Source organism: Zosterops lateralis (genome assembly GCF_965231275.1).
Source record: "Zosterops lateralis genome assembly, chromosome: 1".
Lineage (NCBI taxonomy): Eukaryota > Metazoa > Chordata > Aves > Passeriformes > Zosteropidae > Zosterops > Zosterops lateralis.
In genome coordinates this window covers 144394193-144422189 of record NC_139762.1, presented here as the reverse complement: position 1 = coordinate 144422189, position 27997 = coordinate 144394193, and the positions used below count along the sequence as shown (strand labels likewise).

At 33.7% G+C, this 27997-nt stretch overlaps 1 protein-coding gene across 3 annotated transcripts in view; it reads left to right on the top strand.

Annotated features, from left to right (window-relative positions):
• The window catches only part of CSMD3 (CUB and Sushi multiple domains 3), a gene marked incomplete at its 5' end in the record, with an annotated part of 578503 nt that overhangs the window by 451937 nt on the left and 98569 nt on the right, over nt 1-27997 (top strand). For 2 of the 3 annotated variants that reach the window (XM_083859669.1, XM_083859668.1), the window contains 8 exons: nt 12111-12224; nt 13003-13098; nt 13945-14148; nt 17071-17195; nt 18793-18889; nt 19808-19912; nt 25153-25271; nt 27379-27448. In XM_083859669.1, the coding sequence (XP_083715795.1) occupies nt 12111-12224; nt 13003-13098; nt 13945-14148; nt 17071-17195; nt 18793-18889; nt 19808-19912; nt 25153-25271; nt 27379-27448 (930 nt within the window). The remainder of the gene's footprint in view (nt 1-12110; nt 12225-13002; nt 13099-13944; nt 14149-17070; nt 17196-18792; nt 18890-19807; nt 19913-25152; nt 25272-27378; nt 27449-27997) is intronic. The other variant, XM_083859670.1, reaches the window with a different exon arrangement.

The window sequence follows — 27997 nt, the reverse complement described above, 5'->3', positions numbered from 1 at the left end:
TTAGTAGCTCTAAATTAGCTGAGAGGTGATGGAAGAAACAGAGTTTTTTTAAAGTGACTTTGCCATTAAATCTAGAACCCTTATTACATAATTAATAGTATGTTTTGAATTAAACCTCCTATCTTAATGAAGTCCTTTTTTTATTTGGGCTTAATACTGTTCTATTATTGTATTCTTATTATTATTACTATTGTTCCAGAGTTTCAATTGTTTATTCCTTCTACTATGTGTATTACTTAAGAGGTTAGTCTCTCTGTGGTCTCTCCATGAGCTTTAGAGAGTGACTTAAAAACAGATTTAGCAAGGGAAGACCAGACTTCAAATTTGGGCACACTATTTAAATACCCCATTAGCCAATTTCATGTTCACTTGCTATGTTTTTTCAATAGTTTTCTTACATTAAAAAGTCAGTTCTTCCCAGAACCATAATGAAAGGGTTTGAAAAATACAATTAATTTGAACTTCATGTAATTTGTGTCTTTATAGATAATAGTTTTATGAATGATTTTGTTATTACCATCACAAGAGTCATCAACAAAAACATTTTTTCTAGATCTGTTTTCTCTTTGGATATCCCGTTTTTTATAGACAGGCTGCTGTGAAAATCTATAGGAAAACACCAAAAAGTTGCAGGCATTTCCTTTCTTCTTCAGTACAGAGACTCTAAGAAAAAAATTAGCAATAAAATTTGGATGTTTTATTTTTATCAGTTTCTTTCTTTTCAGAAAATCTTGCTTAGACAGTCAGATGCTATGAAAGCGTGTTTCAGATTTGTTTTCTCAAACCATATAAGCAATTGTGTAAGAACACAATGAAGCAGGATTGGAAAAGGCTGCCCATGTTCAAGATTACCAAGGTCTTCACATTTCAGAACACTTTTGTAGTAGCAGGGCGATGACCTTCTACTTACTCTCTGCCTTGTCTAACCTCTTCCATTCACGTTTCTCAATAAAATGGACCAGTGAAGTGATGGATCATGCAATGTGCACAACTGGTCACAGAATGTTATTATCTGAGCTTTTTCAGCTTAAACTAAATGTCAGTAGTTGTTAGCTGAACAGTTTTGGATTCTTTTTCTATTCACACACTATTTTGTAAGAGACTAAAGAAAAAAACTCTTTAGGTCACAATTACCGGGCCCAAGCGAAAAGCACTCCACCTAATTGTCTTGTCCCTTTCAGAGAATCCTGAGTACTTGCTCATCATAACAGGAAAAAACTGTCTTTTATTTAAAAAAAAATAATATCATTAATTATATTTTCATTTTTTTTTTCTCACTACAGTAATGCTAACTGGTGGACTTTCAGAGAAGTGAACACATGATTTTGTCTCCCTTGCTATTACCCTCAGAGTAGATTTGAAGCCAGAAGTTCAAACTGTACAAAACAGTTAATTTCAATTTAGCAGCTAAGTCTGCAGCTTTGACTACTGCCTTGGTAAAATAACCTCAGAAAAAACATCCTGTGCAAAGTAGAGGTGAAACATAATTCTCTCATTCTTCTGCTTTTGTTTAGGTTTATAACATTAATCACAGATGGATCTGTTAGGCACTATCATAGATTTAAAATGTGTTGTGTTATATATCACAAAAATACTGAATTAAAAAAAACATTACTAATGACCAAAGATCTACTTTAGTTTTTAAGAAAGATTATATGTAAGATTGACATAGTATAGGAAAATGTCTGCACACCTTCATTAAAGCATTTCAGTAGGATGTTTTGGAACATGTGTACTTGTATATCAAACAATATATTGCCTAATTTATCCATAGGCTTTCTCCATGCAGCTTTTATTCAAATTGAATTTCTAATTCTCACTCTAGTCAGTGATCCAGGTCTGTGAACTCACTCTTAGTCTATTAAATAAAATATAATTACTGCCTAGAGCCATCCATATTTTTTGTCAGACTGTTCTACTTCAGCTGTATTATCACTTCAACCCCCTTTCTCTAGTTTAGAAATGACACTGGCAACATATGAGAGGTATATTTTTCATACAAGACATTAAGAATGACATCCTTTAAAAAAAAAAAAAAAAAAAAAAAAAAAAGGGTAAGTCAAGCAAATGTCACAGTGTTGTGATTTGGGAGATTTAGTCCAATTTAGTGCTCCCACTAAAATCATACTGCCACTTGCTACCCCATCCCCCTTCCCTCTTGTGGGTGACTGGAGATAAGAACTGGAGGCTCAAAAGATCATGATTTGAGATAAGAACAATTTACTGTAAACAGCGATGGGATAAGAATAAGATCAGTAACAGAAACAGTACTAATGATAGAGGGCATAAGAAAGGAAACAATTCACATGGAAAAAAAGCCAGATGATAATAGACAGTACCAGATGGCTCCCTCTGCCAGGCTTGCTGAGCCTGAAGGAACCCCTTCTCGGCAAAGAGCCTTCCTTCCCCCATCCCCTGACCATGACAAGAGGTGGTAAAGAAAAACCTCCTGTCCTGGCCATGCCCCCTCCCAGCTACTGCAAAATGTAACTCTGTCCTGGCTGAAACCAGAACACACAGGAACAGAGGCCTTTTTTCTTGTTAATTTTTTAATAAATTTAAATTTCCTTCCACTCAGCAAAAATATTGAATAAGGCGCAAAATAAATCTACTTTTTAGGTAGGTTAGGCAAAATGATATAAATTCAACATCTCAGACATAAAATAATAAATCTGAAGAGTATTAAAGGAGTTTAAATTATTAGATATATATATATATTTATCCATAGGGATAAATAAATCTGTGTTATCTGTTTAAACAAATGATAATACTAGATGTTTGAATTTCAGTTGAATAAAATCAAAACAAATCAATATGGAGAAAAGAAAGTTATATGGCTTGGTGCTTCCTTCATGTTTCTGTAATAGACAGCTGATGTACACACTAGTAATTTTTAAATTATTGCAAATAATATACTCTCTAATTAACAATATAATGTAAAATAACATGATATAACTAGCAATAAAAAAAATACTGTTTTAACTGTTTTCCCTCTCCTGTTGTCTCGTTTCGGATCCTGAAAGATCTTTACATGCATGCATGATGATTCAGGCCAAGAGAGAGGGAGATGAGCTGCAGAAAGTGAGAAGAACAAAGGGAGGGAGAGGTTTGAAGCCAGGAGGAGAATGATAGTTTATGTAGCATAATAAGCTCTGCTGATTTTAGAAGAAAGCAGTTAGGAAGGAAATGTGTTAATTAGGAGAGTTCAGTTCTCTTTCAGCTCCAGGAAAAGTCCTAAATCTCACATTTTAGATGGAATTATGCCCATTTGTAGGGAAATATGCATGTAAGCTTTTTTTTCTGTGCAGTTTAACATCACTTCCTCATGCTGAGCTTCCAGTGTTAATAACTGCCTCATCTTCGGCCTCCAAATATATTCTTACTGTCTTTTCATACATTCAATAAATATTTCCTTTTCTCAAACATGAAATACAGCAGATCCCATCCCCTTCTTCCTCTCTGAGTCTGAGCCTGCAGGAATAGAGTTACAGGAGAGACAACAGATCATCATGTTTCTGTTCAACACTGCCTTTGTAGAATTAAAACAAAGGAAGAACAGAGGATGGCTTGCATCTCAGTCTAGATCCACGTGTTCTGGGTTTTTGAGATCACAGAATGGAACAGCTATTTTCTTCATGTTCATCTGTGGGAGGAAAATGGCACATGAGAACTTTAAGAAGAAGAACTCTTTCTTGCCCTTCCTTACCTTGTCCTTGTTTGCAGAGAGAATCATTTATTCTGCCTTTTCCTCCCTAATCATCTGGATGTCATGCCAGGAAATGTAGGATTCCATTTGACATCTGCAGTTGAGACTACCAAGGGAACACCAATAAGTCTCAATGAAAAGCAGATAAATCAGTAAAGGCTTTTTCCGCAGACTTTAAGGAAAGTCTCCATAGAGATTAAAGACTAGACAATCGTGTAAGTCACATACATTGGGAAGAACTGGTATATATTCAAATTAATTCACCCTATCCAAGTACAGTTAACTGGCACATCTTGGTGTGGTTTGGAAAACCTCCATCGCTTTTATGTTGAACACCCATATTAATTTGCTTATAACAGTAATTTGTGCTATATATCTGATATTGAAATAGAATTCTGTTATATTTGAGGAGTTTTGTAGGTTTGTCTTTTATAGTCATACTTCCTTATACTGGGAAACCTGTGTAAAGATTCTATAATTAACCTATAGTTCAGTTGCCATAGAAAATGTATTTTGATATATATATTTGTGTGTGTTATATATGTATATGTATGGGGGGGGGGTGTTTCCTTTTACCTATTGACAGCTTTAGCCACTTTTCAGTTATATAATTATTCTCTTTTTTATTATTATATCTGATTACTTTTTGTAGCATTAATATATCAACTCCATTTAGTTTCATTTTTCAGTCACTCGGCAGCTCTCTGTCCTTAACTCATACCAATGGTTTACACATAATTCCCTCTCTAGCCTTATTTTGACATCTAGCCTTTAGTGCACCAAAGAAGCTCATACAGGTGGAATTAGTTTTTACTTCTTCCAAGGTCAGGAGCACTAGATAACTGTTTTATTCTGTTGCTTTGAAATGAATCAAGATTTACACAACAGGATACTATTAGCAGAGACTCTACTTAGTATTCACAAACAATTAATAATTTTCCTGTTACAGCATAAGATAAAAGTGTCAACCATTACAGAGAAATGTAACTGATATCACTAAAGATCAGCATTACAGACACAGACTAGACTAAATGTATTAAAATTAACTGTCAGACAACCAAATGTTTGGAAATGTAACTGGAGAAACATTTTTTTAAAATGACACCTCTGTTACTATTTTAATTTAGAAGTGATAGTAGCAGTGCTAACTCAGACATAGTCAGTGTTATGTCAAACTAAAGTATTACACTGAACAGTATAAGATCAGATCTTATAGTTCTTTTATGTGAGCTGGTCAAAATTAATTTAGGTTTCCTTATGGAGAGCAATATTCCTATCCACGAATTGTGTAAGATCATCTCTTTAGGCTGTCATCTTTCAATCTTTTCATTCAAAAACCTTCTCAGAGATTATTAAACTGCTTCTCTTCAAAAAGACCAACAAACACTCAAATTATATTGCAGTTTTACTGGACATTTTTCTCAGCTGAAGTGGGCAAACATTTGTTTATTTGGTGCCTTCATGGGTGTAAGTTACTTTTAAAATATCGAGTCAGTCCATCATTTGTATTTCTAATTCAGTGCCTCGCAGTGTATTGCTGGTTCATCCTAAATGCAAAGGCAAATTTCATTTTTTTTCTTATCTACTGTTTGTTATGAAGCTAAATACTGAAATTCAGGGAGTCATTTAATGAGAAAGGCTATATTTCAATAGGAGAGGTGGATATAAGTTGCAACAGTAAGTAGACTAAAAAGTAGGTACTTTTTTTACATTATAGTAAAAGTAATTTCTTCTATTTTTGTCTCTGAGTTTATTAAATATAATTTCCATGATTAAACTATGTTATGCAAAACTCTTGGCTTGCAGTCAATTAATAGCTACTTCATATAAATAATTGATGGACCTTAATTTTAAAGTATTTCTAGATGCACATATTCTGCTATCCATTTGTGCATTTTATTTTTTCACGACTGCTCCCTGGCTGGTTTGAGTTGTCTTGAAAATGACATTCAAAGGAAATAGTAGAAGTGAAAAAATTAAATAATTTCATTTCTCACAGACAAAAAACCAATCTTTTCTCCCTTCCTCTTCTTAAAAAAAAAAAAAATAAAATTAATTCTGTAACTCCTGGAAAAAAAACTGTTTGAAAGTGATTGTCATCCTACTAGTGTAGTCAAATCTTAATGCAGGTGTTTGTTTTGTGAAGAATTCCTCTCTTTTTTATGAGAATGGGCACAAGAGTTTTTCTTATCATTTGGTTGATGACACTAATATGGTAAACCATAAAGACTTGCTGAGTCTTTTTCATTGAGAGAAAACACCACACAGTAGTTTCCTGCTTCCTGTAGTTATGCCTGATTCCTGTTTATTTAAAGCATACATTTTCTCCATTGCCATTTATCATTTGGCTGACCAACCATGAACCACCACTTAGCACAGTGAGCGAGGTCTCCAGACTTGGGAGTTAACATGCATGAGAAATTTGCATTTCTTCTTTCTTAGTGCACACTTGTTATCCTTAATCATCATAGAGACCATTTCTCTAGTGAGAGATTTCTCTCTTTTTTAAAGAGGTTTCTCCAAACTGTGGACTTCTTCCTCTTTTAATTTTCTTTCTCAAGAAATAATAATAACTAGATATGGTATTGGAATTTCTTTCTAGGAGTTCATAGAAGCAAAAAAAAATATTAAATCATAAGCAAAGAGAACATATCATCAGTGGACCAGACAGAGAAACAGGTTTTATGGATTTTTTTCACTGTGAAATATTTTTTTCACATTGCATTTCTTCGTGTTGTGAACAAAACTCTCTTTTGTAAATATTATTTAGACTGATGACAAAAAATTATTTTTGAAACTATGAGAACTTAATTTCTACAAAGTAACTTCAAATTCTAAGACCTCTAGCTCTAAAATTAGGTCTATTTTATGCAACAAGTGTTAGACACCGGAACACCTTAATTTTTCATTCACAGTCAGAAGAAACCTGTTGTAAATATATTAGAAAGAATTATCTGAACTACCATTTTCAAGCACAATTTTAAATGATCATTCTTGACAAATCTGTTGTTTTATGTGGGTCTTTTGTTTGTTGCTCAGCTTTTCCAACTAATTTGGTGCAAGAGAAACAGTGAAGTTACTGTAGAAAATAATGACCATGATATAGCTCGTGTATGCGTTTTGCAAACTGAAATAGATTTTGATTGGAGACATGTATGTGTATTAAGAACTGTAATTCTTAATAATTAAGGTAATTTGGGTCTTATTATGGTTAATAGGGCTAATTTTCATATTCCTTTGTCAGTCACTAAGACCAATCATTATAAATGCTGATTCAGCCTTTAAACAAATACCTAAAGCCTCACTAGCAGAGCTTATAAAAATTGCACATTTCAGTTTCTGTAATAACAATGCTTAAACCGAGTTAGTCCTTCTGGTATTTTCTTAAAGGCAAGGGAATTACAACAGTAGTGGACTTGATTTTACACTAAAGCCTACTGATTTCGGTAAATCATTAGGCACACAAAATATCCCTAAGAAGGGAAAACCCAGGGTGAAGAAATATATTATCAACTGATTCCACTGTTATCCATGTAAATTATCAAGAGTATTTCTTTAGATCCAATAGCTGGCATAATATATAAAATAAATATATTTTATCCAGGTAAATACTACGTGAACAATACTAGCATTAATGAGAATTACATGCTACATGTTTGAATTTTGAGTTTAACTCTACTGTGTCAGTGTAGTGGATTGACCTTGGCTGGATGTCAGGTGCCCCCCAAGCCATTCTGTAAGTCCCCTTCCCAGTGGAACAAGGGAGAGAGAACATGATGGAAAACAACTAGCAGGTTTAAAGCAAAAAACAAAATGAAACAAAACAAAACCAAGAAAAACTTTGTGTGCATGTAAGCAAAGGGAACAGTTTTGATAACCTGGTGTATTAAAACCCTTCAGCTACCAACGCAAAGCACAGCACTGTGAGGGCTGCTAAAGAAAAATGAACTCTATCTCAGTGAGACCCAATACAGTCAGAAATGTGAGCAATTCATGGATCTCTTTTCGAAGACTCTGGTTATACATGGCCCCAGAGAGCTGAGGAATCCAGGAAGAACATTTGATTTTCAGGGATCACTACTTCAATAGAGTAATGGTCCACACCAATGATCAGACTAACAAACAAAGGTGGAAAAGACCCTGCATAAGTGAACAAGAAGTTGCTGATAAAACTTGAACATTAAAAAAAAATTCAAATGGAAGCAAGCTCAGATGTTCGAGGAGGAATACAAACACTTGAAATACACTGAAAAGATGGGGTTAGGAAAGTCAAAATCCGGGTAGAGTTGAATCTGGAGTGAAGTCTCTGAAGAAAAATTATGCAGAGAAACATGAATTAATAAATTTCTTCTTTACTACAGTCTTTCCCAGTAAACTAATGTTGAACAATCTCGAAACCCTGACACCAGCAGAAAAGTCTAGAGTAAGGATGACTTAAGAGGAGGACTTAGGTGACAGAGCACTTAGACAAACTAGGCAAATGCAAACCATTGGGACATGATGGAATGCATGGGAGGTCAGTCACCCTTGGAAGGTTGTGAAAGCTGAGGGAGGTCCCCAAGGATTGGAAAAAGACAAGAACATTCTTATCTTTAAGAAAAGCAAGGAGAAGGATTGAGGGAACTATTATAAGCCAGTTGGTCTCACCTCTGTACCTGGGAAGATGGTAGAGCTAATTGTCCTGGTCACCTTCTGGAAATATTGGAGATGATTAAGATGCTTAAAAGTAGAGTTTAGGCCCTGTTTAGCCAAGGGAAAGAAAAGAAAGCAAGGCAAGGCAAGGGATAAAACTGTAAAGGAGGCAGGATGCTCGGTCAGGTTGATCAAAGAGGTTGTGGGATCTCCATGCCCATAGAAATTCAAAACAGGATTGTACATGGGTCAGAACAATCTGCTCTAAATGTCCATACAGTCTGCAAAAGGACTGTACTAGATAATTGGTGAAGACTTCTAGTTGTTTTCTAATTATGTGATAGGAATTATATTGAGAATACTGTTCATAATCTAATACTATTTATATTATGCCAGTATTTTTTTTTTTTTTTAAACAGGCAGATGTAAACTCTATACATGTTTATTTCTTACTCTAAAATTGAAACTAAATTTGCTTTGATGAAATTTTAAACTAGCAAACTATTTTTGGCCAATTCCATCTGTTGTCAGATGCTTTCAAAATTCATTGAAAGTGTCCAGATGTTACAGTGATGAAGGCCATAGAAACATCTAGATGTTAAGAGACATGGAAAGTCTGCTCATCTACCTCTTGCCTGTTTAAAAGGGAGCTTGCTTCTGCTGACAAAATTTGAATTAATGGATTCCCTCACTGTCTTAAATCATTGGCAGTATTAACATATGTTTTCCTGGAACTTTGAAATAATAATAATAAAAAAATCACATAATTGGAAATGTATTTAAAAACTCTTAAAAATGTATTTTGTTTCTTTTTTGAATAAATGCATTATCTAGTAGCTATCAAAATTTCAAGAGGAAGTGTTTTTTTGAACAACTTTGAATTGTTTATCTTGTAAAACGAAAGACAACTAAAAGTGTAAGTAAAATGTTAAACCACAAAATGCATGGAAAATACATTTTATTTTTAAATAGTATTGCTATAAGACATTGAAGGCCAAGATGAATTCAGAAATAATTTGCGGCCCAACTTTAGACTTCAAGTTTGGACATGTGACTTTCAGTATTTCATTATAGTTAACAGGGGATAGCAGGTGATCAAGAATGAGTCATTATTCAAGCAGAGAATGCTTATCCATCCATCATTAAAGAAAAAAAAATCACATCCAAATTCTTCAGTTGAAGTGATTTGATCTTTATTTGAACTGGATAATAGTTTTCAATTATTTGTTTCCCTGGGAAGTCTATACTAGATACTTACATTATATTTTATCAACTTTTGTTAATTTAGAAGGTACTTTTGTACTGGCTTTAAATACATTAGCTACTATTTAATTTTAAGAAAATTATTTTTAAACACTAGAAAATAAAAGAATGAACACATACCAAATGGAGTAGACAACAATGAGCACTAGAAAACACAGGAATAAAGAACTGTTCTTTTTCTGATAATCAGAATTTCCTTTCTTGTGAAATGTGAGCTGGTTAGGTATCAGTCACTATACATTTCAATATTTTTCAGTTTAATTAATAAAAAGAAAGTATCCTGGCACAGAAAAAGGAAGGAACAGGATCTAGATTATTTCTTCCCCACTGGCTGCAGCAATTCCTGCTTAATTTGAGAAAGCAGGTTGACTCACATAAATTGATCATAAAGGGCTCAAAGCCCCATACTTGAGCTTGCTGATGTTCCATGTTAACCCCTTTCTGGCAGTAATTCCTCTTTGTCACTTCTTTTGATGTGTCTGTCACCTCAAATCTCTTCTAAATATATTTAATCTTAAGATAATGAGAACTTTTGGTTATGTTCTTATATTTTTGTCTATATATTATTAAGAAATGCACAAATGATAATGAAAAAAACCAGTTACCAAAAATGATACGTGGACCTTTCTCTTTCCAAAGTGACTGATTTTAGGTCATGTACTAGTTCACTTCCTTCAGTGTTATACTTTTAGATGGAAGGGTTCACAGGACAAAGCTAGAGGCAAAACCAGTATCAAAATACTTATAAAACACACAAAAAGATCTTGAAATTTGACTCACTCTATGGTAAAATTGTGGGTAAATATTTTATAATAACCCATTGAAACACAAATATAGCTTAACAATTCAATTTTTACAGTTTTCCCAGGATACAGCTCTTGATAACAGCTATGTATACTTGTTATGGGAGCCTCAGCTCTTGCCTGAATTTTCCATACATAGTTTGAAATGTAATTCAAAATTGGAAATAGCAATGGAAGTCACAAGGAACTCCCCTTGTCTCAATGGCAAAATGAAATTCACTGTGTATGCAAAAAGATTTGATAAAAGTAAAAATGTGGCAGAAACAATTAGCCGGATTAAAAGCTTGTTAGTTGTCTTGAACAACACCGTAGATAAGACTTGAATCCAGATAAATATTATTCTGAAAATAGGCAGAACTATTAAAAACATCAATAATTAATTTTCTGGAAATTGAAGGAGAAATTATGATGATAATTCAGCATCTCATTTATAGTTCCTCTTAAAAAAATGGACAAGAATTTTTGGAAGTGTCTCAGAAAATCTTTTGTTTCAAGTTTTTATAAAATTTCACTTCTCCTTCAAAAAAAGGCTTTTAAAAACTGAAATGAGTATATGATAAGATAATGAGTGAGGAATATGAAACTACCTTTTTTTAAAAAAAATCAGTCCAAAAAAAGTCAACAATTTGAAGACAATGCAGTTTTAATATATTATTTTTAAAACTTTAAGGGTGTATAATTAATTGAAAGAATTGGAGGTGAGAGCTTCATCTTCTATAGCTAAAACTACCAAATTAGATTCTGTAGAACTTTTGGCAGACAAATGCAGCAACATATTGGGACATTTATCCCAAAATTTCTAACCTGAATAATGATCAGGAACTGCTTGAGTTTCTCTTTTTAGGTGTTCCAGTACCTAAAAATATATGACTGCTTCCACCTTTGTATGTGCATAGTTCCTAAGTTATTTTCCCCTCCACTGCTTGTAGTGTTGGATATAAATGTTTTCTAGGTACTAGGGTCAGAACTAACACAAAAAATTGTTTTTCTTTTCACTGATTACTTGTATTGAAAGTGAAAACAACTGCAATTCAAATGGGCTGTGCAAACCTTTGAACTTATGTCCAAAAATAAGTCCTGCTTTGAGTTGCTCTACTAGAAATACTATAAAAATAAAGATTTTTGCAACTCAATAGATGTATTCTGAAAAGTGTTTGTTGCCTTCAACAGTTGCTCATTTATTTTACAAAAGCAAAAATATATTGAATGTTAATATTCTTAAAAAAAGGGAAACATTTCAAGGTAAGTAAAATTACAGAGAGCTATCAACAAAAATAATTAATAAATCACAGTCTATAATAATATGCCTGGAATTATAAAGGAGAAAATTGAACTGAGAACTTAGATATGTGGCGGGGGGGGGGGCACAGAATTTGAAAGTAGAAAATAATTCAACAGCAAAAAAATTGTTTTGTTTTGTAATTACTAGAATCTTTTAATGATTATATGTAATGTATGGCTTCTGTACCTTCATTGCCTTTTTTAGATATATTTTCATCCTTTTACTGGTGTAATAGTATGAAAAATAACCTACATTTAGCACCAGCACAGCTGACTTAGTTATTTTTAAAACCATGCATTAATATATATTTTGTTCTCTTTCTTTTTTTTCCTCTTTCTTATTCTATTCCCTGTGTTTGGCTTTGGTTTTCTTTTTTGTCTTGGCTACTGGTGCCTCTTCCTTCTTTTCCTTTCTATTTGGTCAGTTGTTTTTGGCCAGTTTGTGTTTTTCCAGACATCACTCCACGACGTTGTTGAAGTATATGATGGCCCAGCTCTACAGTCATCTTTGTTATCCTCTCTCTCAGGATCTCATTCAGGTATCATTTAATAGAACTGTCAGTATATCGTTATGTACTTTTTTAATGAACCTAGAAATAAAATGTAGTCCAAAAAAAGAGAAAAAAAGGATTGTCATGTTTGCTTAAATTCACCTCAGGCAAATATATGAAATCCACATTTTGAACCACACACTTCATTGATGAATGAAATGAAGTACAATAACTTTTTTTTTTTTTTTTTTTTTGATACTTAGCTATTATTGTAGTTATTTAGAACTTCTTACTCCATGCCTTTATGGCTTTGTCTAGTGAGTAATTTGAAATATGCATTAGATATTTTAAAGGGAAAGCAAGGCATATTTGTGCTAAAGTAAAATTAATTAGTCACTGTTGAGTCTATTTAAAGTTGTAGGGCGTTGGAGAGTGTGCTGGGTTTGGGTTTTTTTTCCGGTTTGGTTTATGTTCTCTTTGTTATTTTGGGCGGGTGGGTTTGTTGTGGTGTGGGAATTTGTTGTTTTTGTTTTCATTGTCATAAGTTTATTGGTTTGGTTTGGGGTTTTTGGGCTTGGTTGTTTGTTTTTGGTAAATGAAAAAAAAATCAACCAATATTCATAGTAACTAAGATGAGTTTTAACTCCTCTTTTCTAGAATGACATAAGACTGTCAACATAAAATATTAAAAGTGCATATGTCTCGTAAAATTTACTGAAGCAGAACAGGGCTTGGAGAGTATTATTTCTAGCTGCAAAGATGTTGACAGGTTTTTTCTTTAGTTAAAAGTGGCTATGATAGCTTTGTATTTTCATTGTTTGAGTAGGTGAATCCCTTCCATTGAGTTCGGGGAACCAGATCACAGTCAGATTTACCTCAGTTGGACCAATAACAGCTAAAGGGTTTCATTTTGTTTATCAAGGTGAGTCAACCTAGAAAAATTTATTCTGTTCATCATAGTTTGTAAATCACCAGAGAGAAACAGACTGAGAATGAAGCAGAAAGTAATAGCCTTTTAACAATAGAATGTGTCACTATTTTACATGTTTTGAAAAATGTTTGAAACTATTCTTTTATCTGTATTTTAAAGCTGAGATCAAATACTTAACTAGCATAAGAGTGGTTCCAAATTTAAGAAGACATTTATACAAAACTGCTGTTTTTGTTTGCTAATCTGATTGACAAATGTTAGATCCATCTGTGTGCTCTAACTGGTTTATCTCTCAATTTAAATATAAATAGCTGTGGGTTAAAAATGATCTTACTGTTATTAAGATATTTTTCTTGAATAACATTATTTTCCTTCTTACGAATCAAGTGGGAATGTTTTATATACCAACACTTGCAACTGCAATTCATTCTTTCATTACATATAAATCCTCATCTGAAAGTCAGAACACACATTTAGAAATCCACATGAATAAATGTAAATATCTGACACAAAATGTTATTTTGACACCCTGTATTAGTTGAGTATCTCATGGTAGTACTTCTTGTAAGTGTCATTTTAGAAAGGTTTCTGTGTGGATTCTATGCATTACTTCCAATCTTGGCAAGGATATCAGTGCTCTGCTCTCCTAAATAGTAACTCAGACATCAAAAGTGAGCAAACTCTATTGCGAAGATTTATTTGGGGATTATGGAAATGTTCTCAACTGGGAAATCACTGAAAGTTTCTTCTAGGCATTTTAAATATTTGTGGTTCAATATCTGTATTCCCCTCACCAAATCTAAAATTAAGAGTCCACAATTGTTTGTATGTTCACAGCTGTTCCAAGAACAAGTGCAACACAGTGTAGCTCTGTGCCTGAACCAAGATTTGGAAAAAGAATTGGAAATGAATTTGCAGTTGGTTCACTGGTTCTTTTTGAGTGCAATCCAGGCTATATCCTCCATGGGTCAACAGCAATTAGATGTGATACAGTACCAAATGCATTGGCACAATGGAATGATTCACTCCCTACGTGTATTGGTGAGTTCCTAAAGCTTTTTTAATATAACTAATTACTGCTTAAAGTGTAGACTATTCTCTACTTGAATGTGTTTATTCTTTGTCATTGGTATAGTATTGTATTCTTATTTACTTTAATTTACGTTCTTTTTTTATTCAAGGTTAAATTGTATTCTCCTTTCTATTCTATTTCTAGTCTAATCTTACTGTGAACTTTCACAACAATCATGAACATGCTTTGCTGCCATAATTTATGTGATAGCTTTCCCTCTAATCAAGAATCAGAAATACTAGTTTGTACCCTGACTTCTTGCAAGATTAAGATGCTTTTACACTGCAGATGTCTAACAAGATATTGCAAGCTATTAGGAAGAACATTATCATATTAAAGATTTAGAAATAGTTACATTAATATTTTGTTACTTGCCACGCAAAGGCCAGCAGCCTACTTTGTCTGGTTCTAGTCACTTTGAGATTAAATTCTCAAAATTAAATTCTTAAATTAATGTGTATCCATTGAAATTTATAAACTGACTTGGACCAACTGGAAATCTAGTAATTGTAAGGAAATTCCCCAGTTTACTTTTCCTGATAGGGAACAGAATTTTTATAAAAAATACCATAACTCTTTACAAAAATGGCATTATGATACTGACTCCAGCAGAGAACATAAACAGAGGTTTAGGTGAGTAGATGTAAAGAAAAAAATTAACATATTTTCTTTAGGCTGATGTTTCATCTGCCATGCTAACCAGCTGATGGTGCCTGGTAGAGTGTGAGTGTTTTTCAGTAAATTAAAATATTATCTCCAAAATACCAAAATCCCAATAGAGATCAAGGCTAAGTATCAGTGGGGTAATACTGACAAAATCTGATTAATCAAGTTTTAAACAAATAATGTTAATTTAGACTGTTTCAGGAATAGCAATAGAGCCACAATTTCTATATCAATAAGAAGGTGAAGTATATAGCTGTGTCTCATTTAGTATCATAAATTATAGTTTAATCAGTAGACTTGTACTACTTTTCCCCTCGAATTATATTCTCTTTGTTTTTTCATATATAACAACTTGACAAGGTGTTGAAGTCATTCTTTTGGACATTGATCACAATATACTATTGGTATTTTAATACATGATTTAGTCTATGAAGTCTATGAAAGCTATCTGTCTCTAGGCAAGCTAAACTGAGGATGGGTTACATACCATCTTCTATGTGAAAATCTCAATGTCAATAAAAGTGATAAAATACCTATAAGGTGAAAATTGTATTAAACTAAACCAGTTTAATAATTGAAATGGTAGACGTGACCATGTTAAATTGCCTTAATTGTAGTGAATGTTTTAATATTACATATTCAGAAATAGACATAGAATCATTAAATTGTAGAATCATTCAGGTCAGAAAAGACATCCAAGATCACTGAGTTCAACCTATGATCAAATACCACCATCAAATGTCATTTACAGCTCAGCACTAAGTGCCACATCCAGTCTTTTCTTGGACACTTACAGGGGTAGTGACTCTACCACTTCCCTGCGCAGCACATTTGAATGTTTAACCATCCTGCTGTGAAGAACTTCACCTGATGTCAAATCTGAACCTCCCCGGGCACAGGCTGAGGCAATGTCCTCTTGTCTTATCGATCCTTGCATGGGAGAAGAGCCCAACTCCCACTTGGCTACAACCTCCTTTCAGATTGCAGAGTGATAAGGTCTCCCTGAGCTTTCTTTACTCAAGGCTGAACAGTCCCAGCTCCCTGAGCCACTCCTCACATGACGTATTCTCTTGAGCATTTGTCAGCTTTGTTGCCCCTCTTTGGACTCATTCCAGCACCTCAATGTCTTTCTTGTAGTGAGGGGCCCAAAAATTAACACAACACTCAGGATGCAGCCTGGCATCAACCATTCTGTCTGTTCATCCTTTTATAAGGAATTGCTTAAGCACTCTAAGTGACACTAGCCTTTAATTCATCCATGTAGTTCTAAACAGATTCTATTAATTTTATGCCACACAATATGTAGCTAAAATATTTATTATTAAGATAAGTTGCATCCTATCTGTTTTCTAAATCCTCATATTTGCAGCTCCTGAAATCCATTTGGAACTTAGTGATGTTGCATAGAAGTGATACATTAGCTTTTAATGGACTTGATAAACCATCTCATCAATCTTCTCCTTCAGCTTCTAAAATACCGACAGAATATCTGTGTGCAGATTAAGATGTAATATTCTTTGTCTCTGTTAGAGCCAATGGCATAGACAAGGTACATGCAAGCTGAACATTCAAAAGAGAGACTTGATGGTACTTAATGTGTGTGTCCTGTTTCATGCATAACACTTTTATTTATCCATGGACACAGAGTGATGAATGCAGTCTTGCAAGGATCTTGCAAGTACTTTGCTGATGCAGTAGATCCACAGACTGTGATGAAATAACTCACAAAAGCAGCGAGCAGTCAAGGAGTTCAGACTGGTGTTATTAATTATTTAGAGGAACAATATTAGAAAGAATGAATGAAAGAATATTAGAAAGAATAAAGAATGTTACCCTTTTTTTGTGACTTTTTTTTTTGTAGTAACACGATACATAGCTTTTTAAACTTCAATCTAAGCTTTATAAAATGCTTTATTTTTGTAAGATTACCAGGAGACAATAGAATGGATTTCACTCTATAAAGATCAAATAAATAAGGGGAATATTATCATGGTTCTATCAGGTAGAAAACTGACATAATTCTAATTTTCTTCTATTCCTTTTTTGTCAGTTAAAAGAAGAATTTTGAGATATAAAATTATATTTTCCTGAGGCATATATATATATATATATATTAATGTACCATCAATTTAAAAAGTTTTCAGTCATAGTATAAGCTTTTATAGTAAGTCTTCTTACTTCTGAAGCTTCATACTTCTTTTCTTGCCTTGTGCATTTCCTTTCAGTGCCCTGTGGTGGTATTTTAACAAAGCGCAAAGGGACCATTTTGTCTCCTGGTTATCCTGAGCCTTATGACAACAATCTGAATTGTGTGTGGAAGATCACAGTACCAGAGGGAGCTGGGATTCAAGTAAGTGTAATTGCTATCGTCATATTTAGAACTGCTTTTCCTGATGCAAAAGGTGAAAAGATAATTTATCTGTACGGTTTTTCTATCTCATTAATGGTTCTGAAAATTGACTTTATTGCACATCTTTTTAATTATGCTGTGATTGAAAGTTATAAGATTAAAAAAAAAAAAACACCTTAAGAGATGCACTTGTAGCCTTTTACTTAGAAGAATATCACCATAACTTCCAAATGTATTTTGATGGATCAGTGACTCCTTGTAAGCCAAGGGAAATGAGAGCCTTCCTAGGAATTCTTTTTTGCTCTCCCTAGATCTATATATATCCTTTAACGCAGTGAAATTAAGTGAATTGCTTTCAAGGACAAGTTATATATATCTTCTCCTAGAAACTCTGCTATTTACTCTATGTTTATGGAAGTTTCATGTGATATAAAGATATTTCAGTATGTTTCAACATGAGTTGGGAATTTATTCTTTAAAATAGTTTCAGAGTTCTTGTTTACTTACATAGATTAAGAACTTTGTAGAACACACAGTAGGAAAGTACCCATTACCTAGTCTCTAGTAATGCATATCTCTAGAGTTCACTAAAGAAACTGGCAGAAATCTGGTTATTGCAGAGGCAGTTGAATTTAATTAATTAGGACTTCTAAGCATCATCTGAACAAATTCCTAGCAAAACGTACGTCAAGTAATCATGATAAGTTTTCTGTGTCTATCCTAGATCAAAATATAACTGCTGTAGAAAATGAATAGAGCTCAGCTTATGTATGTAAAGACTTGATAAAGAAAATCAGAAAAAATGTTGACAGTGTTTTAAAGCTTTTTAATACATTTCATTAGAGAGCTTTCTATAACATTTAATAGCCTAAATCTGTTTTGAGTTTGATTTTGAGGAACACTTGATTTAAACAGTTGACTAGGACAGCTGACAGTTAGCATACTTTGTTCTCTGCATTTTTTATACCAGGAAGACAGTTTAGAGGATTTAATTTAGGTAGTAACTGTCCTCCTGACTTAGGCCATCACTGTTGATTTTTGGAAGTGCTTATCTCTTATCCAAGGCCGCATTTTTCAAAATCATTAGTGAGGTGATTAAATTACTAACTTTGATTTCAATTTAGGTGTTTAATTTTTGTGATACTCTTCTGCCCCAGAGTTGTAATTAAAAAAAAAAAAAAAAAAAAATTACTATCTCCAAGTATCAGAAGCATGCTAATAGTCAATAGTCAATAATAATAGAGAGAAAAAAAACCCTGCTGTAATTGAAAATACCATGTTTCATCTTCTCCTCAATGTCCTCCAAACAAGAGAATCCTCTTCTATACCCATCTGATTTTCATGGTTGTGTGACTCTTGACAGAGGTAATATGTGGTTGTCACTAAGGGTTACAGGATTTATAGTTTGAATTGGAAATCGAATAAAAAATAGTTTCCATTTTATGCACTTAATGATGATTTTACCTTCTTTTTGACAAGGAGAGCAAGACAACTTTTCATGACTGAAAGCAACAGAGGCTATGATTTAGAGACATCTTTGAGCCCCAGTAAAGAGGGGAAGAAGTTTATGTTCTTTACCTCACATTTTTCTTCATAGGTACAAGTGGTGAGTTTTGCCACGGAACACAACTGGGATTCCTTAGACTTTTATGATGGTGCTGACAACAATGCTCCAAGGCTTGGAAGTTATTCAGGTGACTGAGAAGCTTTTGCAATAAATGATTCACAGATTCAACTCTTTAATGTAAACACACAGCTATGTGTGTAAGCATGCTTGAGCATGGTATGTGTATTTGTTTGTCCTATAATTAGCAACAGGTAATATTTCTGTTTCAGTCATCACTTAGCAGACTTACATGAAATAATACTCAGAGGCTTCCAAACTGGATCTCTTTTAATCCAATTTTTTTCTTACACTTGTAACAGGGTCCAGAATTTTAGCGGGGTCTGTATTTCAATAGAGACCTCAAAAATAGGTATCTCTTGACATTGTACATGACGAAAGGATGAATTCTTTATCCTTATTTGAGATAAGCAAGACAGTTCTTTTTGCCTTACTTTTTCTTGTTTTCTTTTGTTTTCTTTCATTATACTAAACACATGTGTATGCTAGGGGATCAGAGGCAATCATATTATCTTGTCTTGTGCTGAAACACAAATAAATAGTCCATCACATTTCTAAGAACAGTCCTGTAATGTATTTTCAGAGCTGCTTGATATATGTAACTGTTCTGTTTAGAATCATTCTGGCGACAGGATTTCCTCTTGCTTCTAAAAAGACCCTAGTGAATATTTCTCCTTTTGTGGCTAAAAGCAAATAATATAAATTTATATTAGCCTTTCCTTGTGTATCAATCATATGTCTGATATCGTCGTGCACTGAAAATGTAATAAAACTTTTGTAGAGACAGGTATTTGATAGCATCCATGATGACAGAATATTGTGGGATTGGTTGTGTGACTTATCTCCTGCTTCTACCTTCTTTCCCCCCTCTCCCCTTTCTTTTTTCCTCTCCTTAACTCTGTACACACACACATGCAATGAAACACACCCTTACGTCTGCATTTATTTCACTTTATGTGCATTTTAATATTTTTAATTCTCTTTTCAGGAACAACCATACCTCCACTTCTAAACAGTACATCCAATAATCTGTACCTCAATTTTCAGTCTGATATCAGTGTTTCAGCTGCTGGATTTCACCTTGAGTATACAGGTAATTCAGAAATATTCAATTAATAAAGAGAACTTGCTGGTTCCAGACATCAGTTCTACCTAAACTATACAACAGAGGAATATTTAGTCCTATTGCATATAATGAGCCACATACTGTAACTTCAAAGTCATTAGTAAAATCCTCATTTAAATCCAAATGAGCAAATTCAGGCCTGAAAAACTGTACCATAAGGACTGTGAAAATTAGTTTTTCTTGCTTTCATCCTCAAGTTGCTTTTGCTCTCTGAAAAAGTTTTCTGACCTACAGCAGACAGAAATTAAAGCAGATATGCTTGTGTGACAATCCTAATCCGTTGTGTCCAGCCCAGCCGTGGTCTCTTCCTGCAGATGCCACCTCTGCAGCTCCACACCCCACCACTCCTTGCCAAAATCTACAAATTTGGCTTAATACAATAACATATGTACTATACAGTTGGTATGTGTAGGACACAAATACTAGTCACCCTTGGCAAAGAGGAAAGAAGGAGTAATCTGAAAATAGCAGTTGTGCATCTTAGCTGAGAAATGCCTGGAGGTTGGTGAGAACACTGAATTATTTCAAATGGTTTTTATTATTGCTGAGTCCCTCAGCATTGCAAAAGGCTGTAATTATAAACATGCTTTCTGTCTGATTGACTTTGTCTCAGATGACTGAGAGGAATTCTGGCAATCACCAGCTGTGTGGTTCCCTCTGCTTATATTGGTTCTGGTGTCTGATCTGCATAATTGTGTCGCGGTTATTTCTTGTCAGTTTTACCATATGCAAATCCCATGCTTTGGTTGTCTGATTAGCCAGTTGGAGAACACAGCCCTGCAAAATTGCTGCCTGATCGCTTGTCTATAACAAAACATTAATTATAGGTAGAATTATCCTGCCATTTCCTTGAAATGCAGATAGTCTCTCAGCTGCTTACAAATTCAGATGATAAAAAATGTCAGGAAGTTATGAAAATGAAATCAAATGAGAGTGAATCCAGTGAAAGTGAAAATGCACCTTTGTATTCCCACATGTCTAAATAATATGTGTAATATACTGCCCATATACAACTTCCACCTTTAAAAAAAGGAAAGATTCACAGTATTAAAGTATTGGTCCATGTCAAGAACAATAACCAAATATATGTGTATGGATTTATACAGGGATGTATTTGTGAATCTGCACAAAAGTAATGTTTTCTGTGTGCATGTGTAAACCCAAAGTATATGTTGAAAATTTGTGATTCAGGAAATAATAGTGATGTCTCTCAGTAGATATCCAATTAGCCAGTAGCTCAGTGAAATGTGCTGTTTTACAAGATAAATGATTAATTAACTTTTCTTGTGCAAGTGATAGAGATATGTGATTAAAACATCATACAGTCTGTGGTGATTTAATCCAGACAGCAACTAAGCACCATAAAGCTTCTCTCTCACTTCCCTCCCCCTGCTCCCAAGTAGGATGGAGAACAGGTTTGGAAAAAAAGTCAGATTTGTATGTTGAGATAAAAACAGTTTAATAGAATAGAAATAGAAGGGGGAAGAATAATAATATATAAATAAACCAAATAATAATAATAAAATTAAAATATACAAAACAAATGATGCACAATGCAGTTGTTCACCACCCACTGACTGACACACAGCCAGTTCACAAGCAGCAGCCCCCAGCCAGTTTTCCCCTTAGTTTCTATGCTGAGCATGGTGTCCTATGGTATGGAATTTGTTCACTTGGGGTCAGCTACCCTGAAACCTTTTAGTTAGTTGCTAGTTTGGATTTCAAGTCCTAGGCACCAGCAGTTTCACTTTTTGAATCCATGACTCGTTCTCCTCCACTTTTCTCCAAGAAAGACATAGTGTCCCTTACCTGTGAAAGTTTGATGATTTTTTTTTTTTCCTATCTGTTTTTCAATTGTTTTTCAAGAAGAGACTATGGAAAATTCTGCACTGGGCTGAATCATGAATTTGATATGGGAGATTAAACTAAGGGACAACACTTTTTGTCATTACTAGGAAGGAAGACAACAAAAACTGTACCTTGTGTATCTTTTGGAATTTGTCTCTTGCATTTTTCTGCAACAAAGAGAATGTTTTTTGCAATTCCAGAACTCACAAAACTGGTGTATTTGTGAAGGAATTTCTCCAGAAATAAAGAGATGCAGAGTTGCTCTCTTCAGTTGTCCTGGTAATATCTGACTCTCAGGCAGCAGTTCCTACTATAAAAGCTGTGATTATATTTATAAAGATAGCCAGCAAATGGAAATTAATGGCCAGATTTTAATGTCAGTTCTTCATAAATTTATTTAATTTCATTGGAGCATGTGCTGGCCAAGGACATCATGAGGAGTCAGCTAAATTAGAGTCTCAGTCTTTGAAGTATTGGTGCATGGTTCTTATGCAAAATCATAAGTTAAAGATTTTTATTAAACATTTTTCAAGTGAGCTTGCCATAAAGATTGTTTTTGTTAAATTTTTAGTGCATCTTCCAGGTCTATTTTACCTGTTCTAGAAGACACAAGTCTGAAGGGAAGTACATCCCATTTGCCAAAATGATTACTTTTTCATTACAGCAGCAGACTTCTGTAAGAAGGTTTCATTCTGCTTCATTTCCAATATCTCTTTTCATCCCTCATGAATAGTTTTTTTGTCCTGTTTACTAGAGATTATCTTTTGAGCTTCTTAAAATCCAAATGCTAATATAAAAGTAAAAGAAAAAAAAGGAACTTTATTTGTTGAAGAATTATTTTAACACCAAGTAAATGATACTTTGACATAAAGAATTAAGTGTTCTGAAACTGAATAGTGCTCTTATCTATATTTTTCTCTATCATATTTTTACTTCTCTGTTGAATCCTTAAATTGTTATTTTATCTATAACATTCATTTTCTGTATTCCATTTGATATCTTAAACAGAAAAATAGACTGCATTAAAAATACATTATATCACCTGAATTTTGCCAACAAAGAACACCAGAGAACCGTTTGTTAAACACTTCCATAATGTTTATATGTTTTATACCGCTCTAAAATTTTTGATTTATTGCACATTTTATCTAACTAAAGTTTTGTATTATCAAAAATTTCATTGGTAGGTTTTTGTATTGAGTATCACAGGAGCTGCTGGAGAAGGGCAAGACACCATCAAATGGCGCTTTTTTTTTTTTTTTTTTTTTTTTTTTTTTTTTTTTTTTGTGTGTGTGTATACATTTCTTCTTATCTGAAAATTAGAAGATACTGAAAGTATGTTTTCAATGAATGCCTATGTTAAAATCTCTTTTATTGCCATTGACTATGAAGGCCCTAGGATCTAACACATTTTACTGTGAGAGTAGTGTAATGTAGTTCAAGAAACTATTCATGCACCACAAATAAATCAAAAATGAACAGACTGGGTGTTTTTAATACATTTATGAGCCCATTTATGACCTGAATAAATATAACGACACTCCAGAGACAGAAGTTCTTTACTATTCCTCAATTGGGAAGATGTCAAAAATTATTTCAATTTCTTAAAGGTATTGAAGATGTTCAGACTGTATTTTTTTCCCCCAAATATTATTTTATTAATTGAAGTGAGAGACAATAGGATAAATTCCTGTGAATGTGATTTGGGCTGCTAAGGTAGCCTGAGAAAGGCATTTAGATGAACTCATTTCATTTTGCCTGGCCTAAGTATTCCTATAGCTGTGTTACACATTTCAATTGAAGGTTTGGTAATTGGAAACTGAAACCTGCTAACTCTTTGTTTAACTCTTCAAAACAAATTATAAGCAATCATCTATATAAGCCAAGCACACTTTTTATTTTGCACTTGTATTCTATACATTAACTGGATCACACTATAGATATCTGAAATGTAAAAAGTGGATCAAGGTCCATCCATTAGTCATTTTCAAAACAGGTTATTTGCTCTTCCCTGGTTTGAGACCAGAAAATAGAATTTGAAAGCTAACAATTTTTGTTAGCTTTCATCTTTCATATTGTATAAAAATGCACTATTTTAAGTTTTCAAATGGTAGTTTTTACTTAGTGAGAATCTCACATGAAATGATCAGTTCCTTTAATGAGTTTTAAAACACACAGATTTTGATAATGTTCTGAGGTAGTAGGTGGCCATAATCAAATCCCACAATATTTCTTTATTATCCTGTGTACTGATGTTCAGTTGTGTAATAGTTTTGGCTTCCCAACTAAGGTGTTGGGAACTTGCCAACTTACAGTAGGCAAAAAAAACCAATTCAGTTGACTATACTTGCTTTCATTCCTGGACCTTTCTGGGTAGATGCAAGGCAAAAAAAAAATCTCTTTTTGATGACCATGAAAAGAAGCACGTGGTCTCTTGACAAACTAGCTTCTATTGCAATCAGAAATTCAAAATATTAGTTTTATAGCTCTATAGATACTTCTTTAAACGTAGCAGATTAGATGAAATCTGATGCAAATATTTATTCTCTGTGCTTATGTGTGTATAAATGAATGAAGGAGTTGAGTCAGACCTGTGGAGGATGGAATGCTGGAGAGCATTTTTACTTTGTTTTTCCTGTGTTTTGCAGTTGCTGTAGTGTTGGCCAGCCTCCCCTGGCACACATGCTGGTAAAGGATAGCAAAGTGCTCCTGGTCTGAATTATGAAGGCTGTAATTAGGACTGAAACTGGATGTAGAAATGAATGAGTCTGTGGCAGGAGGTAGTGGAATTTTAGAAGTGCAGCTTGGGAAGTGTGTCTGCTATCTCAGGACACACAGAGGACAAGCAGGCAGCACCAGGTCAGACATGGAAAGCTTCTTTATTTTCCGACTCCATCAACTTATATACGCTTTGTACAAAAGCCAAAGATTGGCTAAAAAGGTTGCAACCTCATGAATCCCATTGGTCACCATTACCATCCATCATGTTCTTCTCCCAGAGGAGAACTATGCAAATACAAGTAGATAAATTCTAAAAATACATATAGTTTACATGAAGTTGCGTGAGAATCATGCTACGAAGATTCAAAGACTCGAAAGCAAGAAAATTCAGGGCAACAAGGAAGTGTTTGTTGCCACACCAATCCTTTTCCTTTACACAGGAAAGAAGATGTTTTCTCCCTATGCACCGTCGTTGTTCTGAAATAATACGCTGCTTGTCCACAGACAACTGCTGATTCCCAAGAGCATCCTAAAGCTTATCAACAGAGCGTGCCTATGTGCACTGTACACAGTCCTCTGCGAATCTAAAAATCAATTTTCTGTTCATTAGATAGACTAAACTTCTCTCTTCTTCTCAGCTATAGGTTTGGACTCTTGTCCTGAACCTCAGACCCCAAGTAATGGGATCAAAATTGGAGACAGATACATGGTTGGAGATGTGGTGTCTTTCCAGTGTGACCAGGGTTATTCTCTTCAGGTAAGCCAAGTTTCCTATTTCAAATGAGGTCTTTCAGTTCTTTAACATGGTTATGTTTGGGTCTGTCAGTGCAAAATGGATGCTGGACTCTTCAGGAATTGGGTACACATGATAAATTTACAGGACTGCTTGTTTTTCTACCAGAGAGTAAATTAGAAGCTACAAATATTCCATCAGAAGTATATGTCTTGGTGCTTCTTCTGATCATTCTCTATTGTTGATGTCTTTGATAATTATAGCTGAACCATGAACTGTTAGCAAAATTAACGTCACTTGATGAACAATTAACAGTAGTTCTCTATGCATAAGAGGAAAAAGAAAGTAAAAAGAGGGAGTAAGAATAAACAAAGGGGAAGAAATAATTGCTTTTCTTAGTAAATCAGATAGTATCAGCTCTTTTCTTTCAGCAATTTCTTGGGGTTTTTTTCTCCAAAATATTAATCAAATAAGGGTGCATTTCTGCCAAGTAAATTTGCAATGTTTTTGCACTAGCAAAAGGTTTATCCAGGGGAACTGCAGTGTTTGTAAATCACCTGACAGTATGACAGTTCCTAATGGCAGTAGGACAGTAGGAACCTGTCTACCTATAGGAAAGAAGTGAAAAATAATGTCAAAAACTTGTACAGTTATGCCATAGAATCTGATACAAAACTGAGTATTGTTTTTACTTGAGAATCCTCAAAAAGAGTCAGCAGATTCTACAGTCTTCCATTTATCTAGCTCTCTGAGAGCCAAAAGGATAGAAAATCATCACATTACCCAGGCATTGCAAAAGGAACAGTCTTAAAGGAAGAAAATAATTTCTGTATAACAGCACGTGATTAACTGCTGTTATACAGAGTTATGGATAATTTTGGAGCAAAATAGCAAAATACACCAGAATGAGCAAAATGCCACTAATAACAGTCTCACCTATAACATGTTGATGTCAGACTAACTGAATGAAATTTTAAAAATGCTAATATTTTCAAATGCTTATTTTACATAATTCTTTGAAAACCTAGATACTAGGTTTATATGTGCTGCATCAAAAAAAGAAATTAAATTATATTCTTTGGAAAAAAAAAAAAAAAAAAAAAAAAAAAAAAAAAAAAAAAAAAAAAAAAAAAAAAAAGCAAAACCAAAAAAGCCCAGTTTATGTATAGTGATAGAAACAAAATAGTCTTGTCAGCTTCCAGATTTTAACTGCTGTTTGGATTTGGGACCTATATCCCAATTTCCCCTTCAAGATAGAATTCCTAGTCATGCCTGCATATTTCTAGCATTTCTCAATAATAGATGAAATACATGTTCTGTGATTGCAGCTCTGAGAATGACTATTGAAGTTTTCTTCTTATATTGTCTGGTTTTAACTGGCCACTCTCAGAAACAGCCTGAGAAATTTTTTTTGGTCCTTTGCTTTAATTCCCACCTTAAATAGAGATGTGTGTGTGTGCATGAACAGATAAGCAACAGTAAATGGCTGCAATAAAGAAAATGTAAAATATAGAAATTAAAGAATTTAGGAGCATGGACTGTGCAAACACACATGTAAAGTTTCTTCCCTCCATATGGTTTTTCTGACTTATACAGTCTGACTAGATGGTTTTGGAAGATATCCCAAGTACAGTTCTGTCTTAAGATTTTCCCTTATTGTTTGCTTTCTCTGGAAGACAATTTGAATTCCATGAGGTCAATGAGCAATAGAGAGGGTGTGTCTATGATGAATTTAAGATGTAAAATCAGCACTTACATAATTTATAATATATATATAGTTTTATCATGTTCAGCAAATGATGTAAATCCATACTACGCAAACTTTGCTTCAGTAAGACCCATAGTTTCCAGACCCTTGGTTTATACTAAAACATGCATAGAATTCAGGTGGATTCTGTTATAAGAAATAATATTAATGGCATAGACACCATCATGTCGTGAACTAAGAGTCACAGCTTTTTCTGCTGTATTGGAGGCATGATACAATCCACACTGTACAATGTAATTATTATATCTTTTTGATTTTGTGTATTTTGACAATGTTTTAAATAATACATTCTTTTTGTTGAAATACTAATGTGCTGTATACTGTATATTTTTATATTAATTAGCAAATATTTTGTCATTTTAGGGACATTCACATATCACTTGTATGCCTGGACCAGTAAGAAGATGGAATTATCCCATTCCAATATGTTTAGGTACGTTCAACATACATCATTTTTCTTAAATATGCCAGAATGAGAAAACCAGAAAACTCAAAAATTATATGCACAAGTAGTGGCAAAAAAATGGGAGAACTGTAGGAACTTAGTTAAATGTGAAGATTTTAAAATTTAATTAGAGATTTTCAAAGGCTTCTGTGCACTTATGTTGGCAAATTTTTCTGTAATTTCCAAGAAGTAAAAGAAATACACTTATCCCTTTCAACCCAAACTGTTCTATGATATGATTCTATGTGTTCTAGTCAGATATATCATCAATTCATTATCAGGAATGACACCTCCAAAGACCCTTGAAACACAGCTAATTTATTTAGGATTCATTTCCCCAGAAGAGTAATGGCAATTGTAGAAGATATTAAAATAAAATAACATTATATTTTCATGTCTAATTTCAACATAAGCATGTCAATCTAATTTCAGAAGACACATTATTTTTCAAGTTAAATTATGTCCATAATATTATTGGAAAAAGCACTGAAAATCTGTCAAAAACCAAAACTAAACCTCTGAAGTGCATTTAAATAT